Source organism: Papilio xuthus, unplaced genomic scaffold, assembly GCF_000836235.2.
Source record: "Papilio xuthus unplaced genomic scaffold, Pxut_1.1 DF827597.1, whole genome shotgun sequence".
In the NCBI taxonomy this organism is placed as follows: domain Eukaryota; kingdom Metazoa; phylum Arthropoda; class Insecta; order Lepidoptera; family Papilionidae; genus Papilio; species Papilio xuthus.
The window spans coordinates 170,708-187,757 of NW_013531052.1; the positions used below are offsets into that span (position 1 = coordinate 170,708).

The window sequence follows — 17,050 nt, forward strand, 5'->3', positions numbered from 1 at the left end:
GCCTTTGATTAACTACGTATCGTGTGACAGCCGGCCTAGACCCACATAAACTTTTCTAATCTGTAGTTGTATAGATGTGTGCCGAAATTTAGTCTCACGTATTTACGAGCATTCGTTCTGCGAAAGCCGATTAATTACTTCGTAGTATGTTATATAAATTATATATGCTTCGTTTGTTTTTGAATGCTTTGTTTGATCAAACTTTAATTAGGGTATTATAGGTTTTTTTTTATATCAAAAGGTGGCAAACGAGCGAGCGGCCACCTGAAATCGCTGAAATAGCGAAGTGACCGTTGCCCATAGACATACGCAATTGCATATTCGTTGCCTACCTTTAATCGACGGAGGAGAGTATGCACAGAAAGAAAATATTTTCCCTTTCCATGCATCCTCTCATTCGGAAAGTCTACTTCCACTTCCCATCCTTTCCTTATAAAGAAAAGGATGGGAAGGGAAGTTTTTGGCTCTAGATACAAAAACTCGACGAAACGAATAACGAAACTAGGACGCTCGCAATTCAATTTCAATTCCTAAGAAATTAATATGTAATTAAAAGTCTACAAAGAACTAAAAATACGCTATATTCGTAACAGTTGAAAAATTTTAAAAAATGCTTATTAACTGTTGAATATTTATATCAGTTTTTGTACGACAATACTATAAACCAAACTTAGAGGAATTTTTAAAGTTACTTTCAGTAGCTTTTATGGATAAAGTATTTCCTAAATTATGTGGTTGTTATTTCCCTAAATACGTCGGAAATATTCCATTTCACATGTTTTACATTTGCTGAAATAATAAAAGACGTGAAATAGAGTTCGATGTAGGGTTTGATGAGTACGGAGGGCTTAAAATAACGTCATAAACTTGTGGAGCATCTGGCATCATTTGCGAATATGCTAACGACGTGAGGGATATGTCAGACTCGCTTACAAATGTGTGTTTAGCATTTTTGCTGTCCGGACAAGGTTGTTTGCCGACTACAGGCTTGCGCAAACAAAACACAACAATTTGCATTTTAACTAACTGATAACCATACCGGCTGGGCCTTCGTTGCCACTAATTTCCTCTGGACCCAATGGAGACGTCGTATTTTTCTTACTTAACTCGAGGTCACGGGTAAAGGGATCTTTATCTTTCCCTACGATGAAAGGCCTTTAACTTTTAACTTCAGTAATTTTATATAATACATTAATAGTTTTCAGCTATATTAAATTTACATACTATCGCCCGTCCGCGTAGAATTTTAAAAAATCCTGATAAGCAGCCTATGTATTATTCTTGACCATGTTTTATACCGGTGTCAAAATTATTCAAGATCCGTTAAGCCGTTTTAGATATCCCTTTTAACATCCATCCATTTAAAGTTTCACATTTATAATATTAGTAAGATTGTCAGATAATTTTCGAGAAAATCCATGATTTTTAATGAGGTCATAACTTAATGAGATTGATTTCACGTTAAACCCATGCCTTACATGCACGGAGCCTTTTGACTTGGGAAATGCATTTGGGTACCCCACTGTTGTTTTAGGAAGTATCAAAACTGTTATCACTTCCTGTCTTGTATAAATCCTTTAATAAATTTAACTGGTTGCTATGTTCGTTGTATTAAATTGAACTTGTATAAAACACTCATGATTTTTTTTATTAAATCAGGTTAAGTGGCTCGTAATACCCGTTTCATCGACCTTATTAATTTTCAAATGTGTCAGTCAATCGTATCACACGGGGCATAAAGTCGGTCGAGTGATTATGTTGCATATTAAAAAATTTACTATACGGTTTCCGTACATAAAAATATTTGTCTTTTTACCTTTTGTTAATAACAGTTAAATATTTAATGTATTTCAACGAATAAACAATATATTATTATAGAAGATATAGCATAAGATGAATCGATTTTTGTCTATTATTCGACATACTACTCTTTTTTATTATTAGATTCCATACAACTAAGAACACTTGAATGTTATCTTCGGTATTTACTATAATATTGCCTTGAAGACAAAGCTATTTTAAATGTTTTAATCTTCCTCTTTGTATTTTAGCATCAACATACTTTCATCTTCCCTCTTTGAACATACGATGGAAATTCTCAATATTAATATTTACCTTGGGTTTCTGATACCAAAATCTCTGTATTAAACATATCGCCATCTGATTACAACATACAGAGATAACAATACGTTTTAAATAGAGATTTTGACATCAGAAACCCACGGTTAATGATTATTTTTAAACCGTAGAAGAAATTACAAGATTAAAAATAATTTTTGGATAGTTCCAAATAATGAGTAATATTATTATCACAAGCCGTCGTTGGCAAGATCGCCCGGGCGATGTCTGACCCGGCCGCGGACAAAAGTTCAGCTGATTTATAGCTTAGACAAATGCATTTAGATCGTCTATATAAAAACTAAATCGTCTGTTCCTCTGTTCGAATAAAACTTTTTGTCTATGTCGCAATCTTTATGGAAGGATTTTTACGAAAAAAAATAACTTAATTTTTTGATTTAAAGCACTAATTAGTATTTCAAAGAATTGAAAGTGTAATTTATTAGAGAATAAATTAAGTATGGTTTTATTAAAGCCGTATATTTCATTCGGAACTAGAAAAGTATACATTTATCTGGTTGCGGAGAGACGTATTTTAGGGAGATGTAATTGAAGTTTAATGGTTCTTATTCGGAATTTACTTTTTTTTCTCTTATTCTCTCGCGAAAATTATAAGCATTATCTCGTATAAATCACGTCCAAAGCCTGCATATATTGCGAGGCGTAAATTAAAAAAGTTATACCGATTCGGAATGAGTTATTGTACAGCTCTGTTGGTCTCCAGTCTCCATTGTATAAATCCAAATATATGTAATTTCACCTGTGAATGATAATTGATATTTTATCTTAATCAGATGTGACATCGACGTTATAAATTCAAAATAAATTTACCTGTGAAAAATAAAAAAATCGATTGCTTGAACTGTGAACTTGTTAGATTAAATCGAATTATTTTGCGTTATTGTGAGGTGATAGTGTTGTACTGTAATGGCTAGTGATGTCGGTGAGGCACGTGGGAGTGTGACCCATGGCTAACTCTCCAGACCTGGGCCTGCTCGCCGCCAGCCTGCTTCGGCTTATCATAGGTGAGTCTTATCATGTACTAAGAATATTTAATGGAACTTTATCTACAAACTAACCAACAGTATAGTTGTGATTGATAAATTGAAGGAAGGTAAAGAATCGTATCAGAGGACAGTTAAACAGGATATAAATTTTCAAATATTATATGAATTTATGTCGTATGTTATATTTCATTATAACAAAAGCTTTGACAAAATGTAAAGATTTTGAGTTACAAATGTTGAAAAGAAATAAAACAACCATACATATAATAGATTGAATAATAATGCTTAGATAAATAACACGATAAAAGGAATGAAGAATCTTGTCGTGCAAGAAAATAATTAATCTAGATAAGATATGGGGGCATAAGAAATAAAAGATCAAGGAGTATTATATAGGATGCTATTGTTACGAGTTAACTGAAGCGGATAAGATAATCGCTTAAATAATCAATTACATTATATTGCGTATACAAAATGTGATATTTTCTTAAAAGTAGTTTACAAAAACTTATTTTTTTTAAATTAATACACGATATACGATCAAATTGTCTTGTTTTCGTCAAATTTGTCAACAATTTTTTCGAACGTTATATATGCATCAAACAAAAGCATGTTGTTAAATATCAAGTCGCCGTTTGAAACATATTGTTATCTCTGTTTTGTCAAAGATGAACGACAGGGATGATCATATGTTTCACATGAGATTTGGTGTCAAAACAAATGGCGACACATTATAACTTGATAATAGCGTTAACTTTATTAAAAGTACGTTATACTTATTATAAAAGTTGTATGTATTTTTAGACATTATTAGTTAGAATCCTTTGGCGCGAATGGCGTGCTTTCGTTACCAAGTGTCAGATTTATTAGTGTGGGGACATAAACGTTGATATTTTAACAAGGCTAGTGTTGAGTCAACACCGACACAGTGTCAGATTTTTTCCTAACAGTATACACAAATATTTAAATAATATATGCACGCGTGTAGTTAACATTTCGATCAATCAACTATGTTGTTATAGAACTTATGTAGACGTATAATATATGGTCGAAACAATATACATTTCACTAATTGAGATTCACCTGATAATTTATATGAATAAGCGGTAAAGCTATATTGGAATGCACGTTCATTACTTTTAGATTTACCTTCCACATATTCATAGACTAAATTCACTAGTGGATACAAATTCAAATGAAATACTGTCAGCAAGTCTCTGATTTTCTCTTACCCTGTCAATAGCATCTAAAACGTCCTTTGATGTTCCTAGACTAACTACTATTTCGAATGCCCCGACGTTGTACGTGAATTAGTAACTAGGTTAAAACGAGCAGCTTAGAATGTCTTAATTAATGCTGCATGTTTTAATGATATACCATATAATTAATCTTTTAATACATTAATTCAAGCTAATATAATATTATGGTTGACTGTTTAGTGTTGTATATAAAAATAAAAACTTATTTGTAGCGATATGCATAAATATTACCTGAAGATATAATACACAAGAGAACTTTAAAAAATATTTGATTAAAAACGTTACTTCTTCTTTTAAGAATGTAGTGAATCTGCCTTATTGCGATTTCTATGGTACAGTTGAATAATAGATACGTAATCCAAACTAACGTTTCCTTATAAAATAGGCTTACGAAGGACAATCATTTTAGTTTTATCGTGCGCACTCCATTGGCGTGCCTCGTATCTGAGGGAAGTCTACAACCGCTGCTCTATTACGACTGCTGACTCAACGAAAGTAACTCCTTTTGCTTTTACAAGTTTTAATCTTGCTAATGCGTTGTATGTTGTTCACATTTTATAAATGGTCCCATCCGTTTATTCCCTACACTACTTACACACTACGATATTTAATTCCGGTTAAAAGAATATTACGTTTTTTACGCTGATGCTTATGCAATGTCTGTATAATGTTCCACACAGAGCTAATGTCGCTTTTATCCGTGCATTACAAACAGAAAGTAAACACCTTTTTATGTTCTCAATGGTAACTGTAATATGAAAAAAATTATATTACTTGTTTATTCAAGTATAACTGTAATGAACTTTTATGTTTGTTTTTTTTTTAAACGTAACGTCGTCTTACGTTGTGACTGTTCTTTTTGGCTTATCTTACTAATATTATAAATGCTAACGTTTGGATATGCAGATGGATTGATGTTTGGTTAGAAGGTATCTCCATAACGGCTGCATGGATCTCCATGAAATGGAAGGAGTCGCAAGCGACAGCTAGATGTTTACATAAAAGCTCAAGATCATTATTTTAGAGGTCGACATATCTATTATTGAAAAATTTATGATAAAATACATTTCTACCAAACTTTACACGTTCAAGTAAAATATTCGGATATACCAACTGAAAATATTTGGAACATGTCCGTTTTTTTTTTATAAGAGAAGGGGGCAAACGAGCGGCGGGAACACCGAGGTGATCAACGACACCCATGGACACCTGCAACACCAGAGGAGCTGTAGATGCGTTGCCGGCCTTTAAGGAAATGGTATGCTCGCTTCTTGAAGGTCCCTAAGTCGTATTGGTTTGGAAATACCGCCGAGGACAGACCGTTCCACAGCGCGACTGTGCGAGTCAAGAAATTACGCGAGAATCGCGCCGTTGTGGAACCCCAGCCATCCAGGAGGTGTGGATGGAACCTGGCGGTCTGTCGTGTCGTCCGATTACGTATTTTTTATTCGTTCATATTAAAAATGTACATATACACTTATACAATCAAACAGACAGTTTAAGCGTTGGACTCTGTCATAGTATCAACTGTGTGAAATTACGTAATTGTAATATTATGACAATATTAAATAATTATATATAATAAATAAATAAATAATAAATAAATAAATATTCTTAAAACATTGTTCTATAATAATAACATTGGTACGTGAGCTTTTGCCAAACATTTTTAACATTGGAAACTTTCTACTTTAACATTCTTAATGCTTAACCGATTACACGATTTAAATTCAACGTTTATTTGTTTAGGAATCAAGAGTTTGTTGTTGATTTCATTTTGTTGCTGGATTTTCCAACATTTTTGTTTTGTTTTCAGATTGTTACAAATTCTAACTTTATTGAACTCTTCATCATTATCAAATTCTATTTAGTTTGGTATAGCGGAGCACGCGCGTTACGTGTTGAGCCGTTATTTCATTACTGTTGGCAGTTTTACAACTGGCACCATCGTAACAAAATTATCGTTATAAATGCAATATTGTGTTATATATATGATATACGGCCAGTTTGTTAGTTTTAAATTGCACTGTTGCACAAATTGTTAGAATATTCTCAATTTGTAAAGGTTACTAGTACCTTGATAAACACGTAACAACTTAGTACGTGACCTATCAAAATATATTTACGGACGTGAAATTGACTGTATCGAAACACGCTTCTTATTGTTGGTTTCTGCGGCCAAACCTGTATAAAATATAGTTATCTCTGTTTTTTTCAAAGAGCATGAAAGGGATGAGGATATTATGTAAATGGCTTTTGGTCTCAGAAAATAGCTATTAGTCATACATCTATACTTATTCTGAACAAAAATGTTAGTATAAAACGTTATTATTTTTCTTCTAATTTCAATACCACAGTTAGAATTATGTAACGAGTATAGAAGGAGTTCTTTACTGCGGCACTCAGAATATTTAAGTGTTTACTAAGGGAGCCGCTTAGAGTTCGAGAATAAAATTCATTCTAAGCAGTTGTCAAAATGTCCATTTTGTGACTGTAAGGAACAAACTGAGTGATCATTGAACAATAGTAAGTGTGTAATTTGGTATTATAAATATTATTTTTATCAAAATAATATTTATCTAATAATATTGTCGACATAATAATAGTATCATAATACTCACATTCATCATGCAGTAACAATCCATCTCTTAGCTCTCAGCGTACGCGTTAAATGAGTTCTCATTCAGCCCTTGATTACTAACTTGTCACGTTACTTTTGCGCAAATAAAATGTAATACTGATTGCGATTTTTATTCGCAAACTTTTATCAGAAAAAGTTCGCTTGCAAGCAAACTGTGTAACTAAAATTGCTTCTGTTCAAGTTAGATCAAATTACTACTCCCGATACATGAAGCGTTTGGTGTTTTTCTTTTTATTTTACGTTAGGATAAAAGTAAAATATGAAAATAATATTCCTATATCACTTATTGCGTTTATTTAAAGACATCTAAATCTTACTTCTTATTTATAAAATGAATTTAATAAGTTTAAATCTACGTTAATTTATAGTAAGTTATATATTACTATAACATATCAACATTACTAAAGGAAATCGTATTAGAATAATTTAAGAAAAATGACTTGTCGATTTCAATGTAAATGAGGAATTACAACTAACTTGACTTAACTCTTTCACCTCTTAATGGTTTTAATCATTCCAAATTAAATCCGTAAGCAATAAAGGATATTGTCATGCAGTGAAATAAGTAAATATTTTTTTTTATTTTAATTCAACTAGGCTATATGGGCTAGTTCTATGGGCATGGCTATTTGTAGTCATCGAAAATGTAAATGCAAAAAAAGAATGACAAGAAATTTAAATTGTGTTCACGTAGTATGCTGCGCTAAATGGCGAGCTTGCAACCGTAACGTTAAACACCGGTAATTACAATTAGCGGGGCCTTAGCGGATTTTAATTTTTCTATACCACTATTACTTTCCAGGCACGTTTTAAACAATTCGTTTCTTTACGAAAAATATTACATACATATAAAGTACTTAGGTGACAGGCTATTGGTATGTCGTAAAAATGAAGCCAAAAGTTTAAGGGTTTAATCCTTGTGTCTAAACCTACGCCAATCTGGATAATCAATAAAGCCAGGGAGATGATGATGATGACGAATAGAAATAGGTATCCTTATAAAAATATATATACAGAAAAATATTATCATCGTGTCAGTTGTCCAATGCTTACCGACAACTGTCTAACAGCTGGTGTTTTATTAAAACTCCCAGTTCAGAGTACGAATACATGAAAATAATTAATTACTAGCAAGATAAAAGGCAGCGAGTATGTTATTATTAAAATTCAGGCGCAGATGTAGACTGAAATTACGAGAGTTAATTAAAAGAAAAGCCTGTAGAGTTTTGGATTAATTATCAGTTTGTTTGCGCATACGTTACGCACATTTAGAAATGAACATTTTATTCTCATGGTAACAGAACCTCGCTTTGATGTAATTAAAACATAAAATCTCATTTCGGTGCCAAAAGTTGGGAATTTCTAAAAAAAGTTCTTTATTTAAAATATTTTTATACAGCACAAAGTGCTGTTATAATAAATTTTACTCGTATGTTAGAACCTTTATATCTTGACTAGCTGTCGCCCGCGACTCCCTTCGCGAGAAATAAAAAAAACATGATTAATAGCATATGTGTTCTTCCAGACTATGTTTTACTTTTATGTCAAATTTCAGGGATTTCCATGCAGCCAATCCGGCGATACCTTCAAACAAACATCCATCCATCCAAACAAAAGCATTTATAATATTAGTAAGACCAAAAAATAAAGCTTAGAAGGCTTTATATAAGTTTTACACAATTTGTATCTTTCAAAACAACATTCAATAATAAGAGTATTCGAAATAAGTTATTTTTAACCTCACTTATGCTAACGAGAACACGATTATGTTGCTATATGTCCCGTTTTAAGTATCCATGTCTTTTGAATAGAAACCTTTTTGATGAGTTTCCTGAAACTTCTCTTATAAGCCCTTGTCAGACACATCGGAAGCTAATAAGAAGCGTATTGTATGCACACTCACGTACTTGTTGTAAAATGAAATAAAGTTTTACTTGTATGTATAGATGGAACTTAATATTAAAAGATAAATGAAACATTTTCATGTGTTTTCTCCATAACATATGTATTTGGCCATAGTAGCAACAAATAATATCAAACCAAGTATGAAACATAATATAATGAGTCATGTCTTCTTACAAGAAATTCCGAGAAAGAATTTCTCAGAATTTTTTCTCGAAACAAAACACTAATAATCACTTATAAGTCCAATTTTCTGAGTATAATATACAATAATGTACTTGTTGATTCCAATACATAATTGTGGAATTATAAACATTCTGTCTATATTCTATGTCAAAGTAATAAAATATTTATATAATACTAACTGTAGACCGCGACTCCGTCAGCATGAAATGAAAAAAAAATGATTTCACGGCCATTATTCGAATTTTTCTCGCCGTAATAACCATTTTTGAACTACAACGAACATTTTAAAAAAAGAATTGGCCAAATTGGTCCAGGTGGTAAGTTATGCGCTTACCAACACATTTTGCGATTAATTTATATAATAGATAACATTAACTGTGTAATTTAAAGTGGTTACTACATTACGTCCAAAGTGAGAATTGTTTCAACAAACATTAATCAAAATTTAGTTTCCATAAACATCGGGGTACTTTGTAAACTTTTGTAGTTTAGATAAGCAGACAACTAGTTATAACTGATGTATTAAAACATAAAATTAAACTTTTATACGCAATGCGTTACATCGTTTAGCAACCAAGTAAACTAAGATACGTAATTTCAGGATATGTTTTAGTCTCTGATCTGCGACTTAAGTCCGACTTACCCCTGTCATGCCTGTGGCGTAATAAGCTTGGTTAATTTCGAATACCGCTTGCTAACTTGTTATTCCTGTTCGGTTGAAGTTATTTGCTAAGTTTAATTATTGGGGTATTATTTTAGGATTCATACACAAATACATAAGCTACACGTAATTAAAATTAAGACAGACATTTAAGGTCTGACATACACGGATTGTTTTAAGCAAAAATAAATCAAATCAGAATTATATTAGAATATTTAAAAATTGCATACAACCACAAAGTTAAAGACGCTAAAATAATTACTGCGGTAAATTTATAGACCATGTGTAGAAGCATACAATGAAGTGCCAAACTTGGCACGTTTCGAAGTCCAAACTTAATTATTAACTTGGTCTGATAATTAATATATGCGCTGTTGGTCTCGACTCTTACATAACACTGTCTCCAAGAAAATTACATACTCTTAAAATGTGACTACGATTATTATGTCTCCAATACTTTTCTATTTACGTTCGGTTGTCTCGACAGAACGTATTTTTCCAACGAGACCATAAATCGTTCAGAACGGTTTAATATGCTTTACTCGAGAGACGAGTGTATACCATATGACTATGTTAATTCACCCAAATAATAAATGTTGCTAAGTATGTTTTTATGGACACAAATTTATTATTTACTAAGTGTAGATTTTTTACGTAATGTAATTAAAATATTTGCTTTACATTAATATGAGAGGTCATAAAGCTCGCAACGAGATTTATTTAGTCTAAAATTCTATTGCATAAAGTACGGAGCTATGAATATATTCGACATGTACTATATTTCATTACTCGAGTCATAAGAAATATAAATCTGCGATAGCTAAAAAAGGTAACAGCATATTTATAAAAGTATTATATTGTTTTTATAAATTTATCACTGGCCATTTACTTCGCTTTTGAAAAATGTTCCATTCTTTACAACTAATTTACCCACAAATATTAAAAGGAATCCGTCTCTGATTACTTCACCTGTCATAAAATCGTATGAACACTTTATAGTATTGTTTCTTATGAGTTTTTATCAAGGATCTACGAATGTTATATTTCGTAAACTTTCCCGTTTACAGAATCTAATAACTATTTTTTTAAACGGCAACAAAGTGAAGTGAGTGGCAAGTGCAAGCAGTGAGGGCGCGTGGGCGACAGGTCAAGTGGCTATGACGTACTCTCGACCTGCGCTGCCACCTTACGACGCTTTTTAAACATTCCTTAATCCTACAGCGGCTTTCATTAAGTCAGAGAACTTGGAGTAAGTTATGTTTATTTATTTAAAGGATTAAGTACCCATGTAATATGTACGTATACTTGAATAAGAAAACTAAACGAGACAGAAAATACATGGAGCGGTCAAGAATAAGTTTATTTTTTTAATGTTTGTACTTAAACCATTTAATAGTTTGAAATTTCTTAATTATTCTTTTTGAAAATAACATTGTTTTGAATAAGCTGACGCATAGAATATTTTACATCTCTAACAAAACGTTCCTTTTGTTTGCTTGGAGTTTGCATAAAAGATAAAAGTTATTTTTGCAGTTTTCCACGCACAGATTCTGTGAATACTAAGTGGATTATAAAATAATTAATTAAAATTTAAAGAAAAATCTTATAGAGTACAACGAAATATTGAATACAATTCAATTTAAGCATATGTTCTGAGTATTTTTACTCACAATATGCGTTGTTTTTTCAAATTATTGAGGTTATTAATTGTTCGGTACGTCTGTTTCAATATACATATTCTCGTACGAGGTTATAATCCAAGCCCTTTATGATCTAGAACAAGGCGCCCTTGTTTACGGTATTCGCCTATGACATTTGAGAACGTTCCTTCGAGTGCTGCGAAGTAATATAATGCGATATTAATATTCGGAATATTCGTACGTAGTATTCGAAACGACAATACCTTATTGTTTTGTAATATAATATTTTAGATTCAGAACTAAATCCACAATTTTGTTTATATGTTTACACACATAAATGAAATAAAACAAGCTGTCGCCCCCGACTCTGTATTCACGGAATCGAAAAATAAAATTAATAGCATACGCGTTCTTCCAGGCTATGTTCTACATCTATGCCAAATTTCATGGAGATGTGTTCAGCCGTTTTGATATTCTAATAAACACATACATCCATACATACAAATATTAGTAAGATGTTTGTGTCTAACTATAGATACATAAACCTCGAGCCGTTCTGTTTAATACTAACTTCTTAGCTCTATAAATGCATACTGATTAAACATTACAACTAAATTTGACCAGTATCAAAGTCAATGTGACTTCGGTTTCAATAACATACGTCAAAATTAAACATTCAAAGTCTTTTTAATCTGTTGTAGCCATCTTTAACGTGTGCGGATATTTGTCTCCATTTACTCGCATGGTATGCTAAAAGCTGACAAATTACGCTTTGTTATTTAAGACAAGCAGGCCAAGATAACAACGTCTATTCTTAATCAGACAATACACAGAAGTGCTGTCAACTCGGATGTCTGAGATGGAAACACCGTTCTCAGTAATTGTCTCTCCGGTTCCCTTAAGTCGCGTTGGGAATGTAAAAAATATAGTATTCTACCTAAAACTGTTTTAATTCAGAAGTTTTTAAAGCCTTTATATTGTAGCAAATGTTTGCATTAATATATTTACTCACGTAGTCTAAATAGCGTTGATATTAATATTTGATAAGATATATTATTAAAACTTTAAATTAAAGTAGTAGCCACGGTAACCCTTGCGTGTATGTTATAACTTTGTCGGGAACTGAAGATGACTAAGGAAAACATAATAACACATTAAATATAAAGTTAAAGTAATTTATCGAGTTGTTATAAGGTAAATTGAACTTGAGTTAACATTTACCGTTTTTACGCAATCATAATGTACATTTATATATTTTTGAACATTACTTTTTTAACATGTCTATAGATATAGAACTATATTGTTAGGAAATCATCGACGGCCACAAATATCTGCAACAATAGAGGAACTATAGATGCGTTGCCAGTTTTTAAAAATCTCAGTTTAAAATATGACTTTATCAGAGGCGATCTATTCTTCCAAATTCGTTATTTTGCCTTCGTTGTCAGCTGTATATGTACCCACAGAGAGGTTCTAAGCTTACCGCTGAGTTATTGCATTTTTAAATAAACGAGAAAAAGAAAAGATAGATTATATCTTTTGTGTTAGTTGTACAACTTCTCTCTTTGAGCGACTTCCGTAAAGTACTATTCGCATAACTTATCCCTTACATAGATTTATTTCTATTCGTGGCGAAAGTGCCCGCAGGCATTTTATATAGGTAGTTATAATTTACTGAACATCTTTGTTTGATCAAAAGCTTCCTTTGTAACTTGTAAAATATCTGTAATAGATTTTCTTTTTAATCCTTTGTGTGATGTAACATTCGTATATTGGTTTCATAATACAGAGAGACTAGTTTAAAAAAAATATATATATATATATAAAGACCCTACTGATTTTCACGAAAAACTTTGTTGCCCAAAAATAAATTGCGCTATGTCAGTTGATATTATTTTTATTATGTATGTCTTGGGTTTACAAAAGCAGTATTTTCCCTTGTTCTTGGCGGAATGTTGCTCTATTTTTTATCTGAAAATATTTTCCTCTTAAATATTTTATGCACACATTATTACTTCCTTGGTTAAGGGAATATCCTTTTATGTTGTACTTGTTCTAAATTCTGACCTCCTTTTTTAATATTTCGAGTATTGATAGCGTTGCTCTTTGCTGATTTTAAAAATGAATTAATTTAAAAGTCAGGTTTTTATTTGCTTAGTAAAATATTTATTTAGTAAATTCTTGTTCAATTATACTAGATTCTACCATGATTTTGTTGTGTGACAAAACTCAAACACTGTTTTTAGGGTTCCGTGCCTCGAAAGGATAAAAAACGGAACCCTTATAGGATCACATATTTGTTGTCCGTCCGTCTGTCTGTCAAGACCCTTTCTATGTGCTTATGTGATAATGATATTAATAAAAAAAATATATTAAAACCTCATAAAACATGCAAGCTGTTAGAGATAATAGTGTATAAAACTGTTGAATACGGTTATACTAAAATTGTAATCTTATACAAATCACGAATGAAAATACTGTTACTGTTTTGTTACTTCCATGTGCAAAGGTGTTTTGTATTTTCTTACATTTTATGTCTAAATTGTACATTCCATTTCTGTACCACACTAACTTTACGTAAAGCACTTTGATTTTATTTCAAGAAAACATTCGCGAACCGCGTAACGAAAAAGTCGACTCGTTAGTTTCCTGTTTCCTATTTGTTCGGGTCGTTTCGCCCGACAATGAAATTAGAGGTAAAACTTTTAATGTAACAAACGGTGTTCGTCGCAACAAAAATCTTACAATCTTAATTAAAACTAAGTCTTATTTTAATTATGTTCATTCCTTTAAGAGTAATGAAGTTTCATTAAGATCGTATAATTATGTACTTTTAATAAGTAAATTTAGACAATTTTCGTTTTCTTGAGTAAATTTTCTTCTCAGAAATTATCTTTACTGTTTAGCAAAAAACTGTTGTTGTCATACAAATACATACAATGACATTTGATAAGTATTTTTCTATGTAAAACTGGCTGTCGCCCGGGATAAAGATAAACATAATTAGTAGCCTATGTGTTCTTCCAGACTATGTTCTATATGTATGCCAAATTTCATTAAGATAAGTTCAGGCGTTTTGTAGCTACCTTCAAAGATCCTTCCATCCATCCTTCCATCTAAACATTCGCATTTATAATATTAGTATGAAACAAGATAATATTAGTGAGATTAGTAAGAAGTACAGTTAATACCAATACCAAGAGCCACTTTAAATTTAAATCGTATTACTAAAATACTACTTCCTGTATTCCTTAGTTTTCTCTGAATCTATTCACTAGAATACTCTGTATTATAAATAACATTTCAGTGTAACTTATTAAGTAGGTAAATTCAAGTGAATTCCAGTTTATCGGTTTACGAGCACAGTATATTTCTAGATGAATTGTATGTTAAGGGTACAAATTGCAGATGTACCTTTGTATATAACGTCGATTTTCTGTTTAGTCACATTCGGAAATTGGTAGTAGTATCGAGCTTATTCAGAACAGAACTAAGTTAATATAGATATTTTAAAGTTATTATTAAGTTAAATGTTTTTATAGTCATAATACTCTGAAGATTTACAACCAATAATGGATGAAAAATTGTCTTTAAAAGTTTTCTTTTTTTTCTGATATTTAATGGAAATTAAGGTTCTTTTTTATTATTTGAATATAAATATGTAAAGGTATTTAAATTGAAACACGCAATATTGAAATTGTTTTGAGCGTACCCGGACACAAATATATTACATAGTATGTATTAATGCTTTATTTCAATTGCAAACAATCCTAGAATGTCAACATATTGATTGGCTAATTTCCTTAACTAAGATATTGGTTTTCATGAAACCGCAATCTGCAAACAGATTATTAATTTAAACCGCAAGAGCTTATTAAACGTGTTATGCATTGCGTTTGTTTCAAATATTTCCAAATTGAATTTTGGTTTGCTAAATGAGACCGCAACGCGTAGTGGTCTCGTCCACGTCCTGTACCTGTCTCGACCAGACTTTCTCATCCAACCGTAACGCGTATAATGCTTTCATGATTTTGACGTAATTTTCACAATACTAGCAGACGGTTAAATAATTTCTGTGATAAAATGTTAGTTATTTGAAATATGATTTATAAAATTTTTTGTTTTTCTTCAGCGTTTTATGTTTAAGTATTTATTTTGCCACGAAAACTAATTGCTAACGTGTGACATAAAACTTTTAAATTGTCATGTCTTTAATAATATTTTAGTATAATTTAAATTTGACCATTGTATCACTTTGAGTATTTCATGTTTGTGCTTTCGAGAAAATAGCGCCATCTATGTAGTCATGAAAAACCAACCTTGTGTCGCCCTCTATCGACCGGCACAATTTTAGCTTTTCAGGGTTGTTCAGATTTCAGTTTCATTTCGCTTACCGCCCGGTAGATGGAGTTGATCAACACGAAATTCGTCTTATCTGGAACAGGATTCCTTTCTAAAGTCTTCGCCTAGATGGCGCTATTAATAACATTAGTATCACCTTGTGAAATACCTTTAAGAAATCTGAAATTATGTAATTTACATAAAGATTATACCATACAACTATTGTAAATATTGTTCTTCTTTAATTATGTGAATCATACAAAAATAAAAAAAAACATAGAGAAGCTTCAATTACAAGTTTGGATAAAAGAAAAATAGTTGACTGTTGAATATTGGAGTACATTAGGAAATAAACAAACGGTTGCCACATTTTTTTTGTTAAAATTAACAAATTAACTTGCATACTAACTTAATTCAATATTTCTGTACCTATGTAATCATGTTTAAGACAAGTGACGTATTCATTAATCCCTTAAGACGTGTTTAAAGTTCAATAGTGGTCTTTGGTCTTACCTTTCTCATCTTTTAATTCCTTTCACTGATAAAGTTCACGAAACATTAACAGAAAGATATATTACATGATTTTTAGTTACTTCTTCATAAAAATGTTTATACTGACGGATTCTACTCCTTTAAGAGAATATTCAATACCACTTTCAAGTTGATTATTTTTAAATCTACGTTTACGTAAGTCAACTAAAATAACAAAGCTATTCATTAAAGCTAAAGGTAAATTAAAGCTAAAACTTTCACGACGAAAGTGATGTATTTTCATTGCTTCGAGAAATTCATTTGAGAGCAAATATTTCACTTTGAATTTATTCGTCTTGTTTTTTCACAAAGTAATTTTATAAAACGTTTACCTTGTTAAAACGAAACCTTAGACACTCTTGTTTCATTCAATTACTGTCGGAACTACGCGAAAAGTAAACAACTTTAAAGGCAAAGGAAACCCTTCGTTCTCTATTCAACAATCGTAATGACGGAAAATTAAAAATCTTGTCGAAACAAAAAGACGACAAAATTATTTTTGGAACATTTAAATTCGTTGTTTATTTGCATTTGATTTTTATTATACTTTATTCTTGAGACGTTCTATTTTAATACGTTTATTTAATATTCAGCTATTCCTCAGCCACTATCAGTCCGCACAGAGGAGCTTAGAGCCTACCTAAATTAGGAATTACTTAATATTCCTTGATATGTTTTAATGGTAGTGCAAACCCATGGTTAGTTTCTATAATTAAACACCACTTCCATACTACACAATATATTTAAAATTACGAGAAAATACA

General features: G+C 31.3%; 1 protein-coding gene across 1 annotated transcript in view; it reads left to right on the forward strand.

Moving 5' to 3' along the window:
* Positions 1-3,085: 3,085 nt before the first annotated feature.
* Positions 3,086-17,050, forward strand: part of LOC106118090 (neural-cadherin) — a 125,619-nt gene continuing 111,654 nt past the window's right edge. The window contains exon 1 of the mRNA XM_013312646.1: positions 3,086-3,143. Coding sequence (XP_013168100.1) covers positions 3,086-3,143 — 58 coding nt within the window. The remainder of the gene's footprint in view (positions 3,144-17,050) is intronic.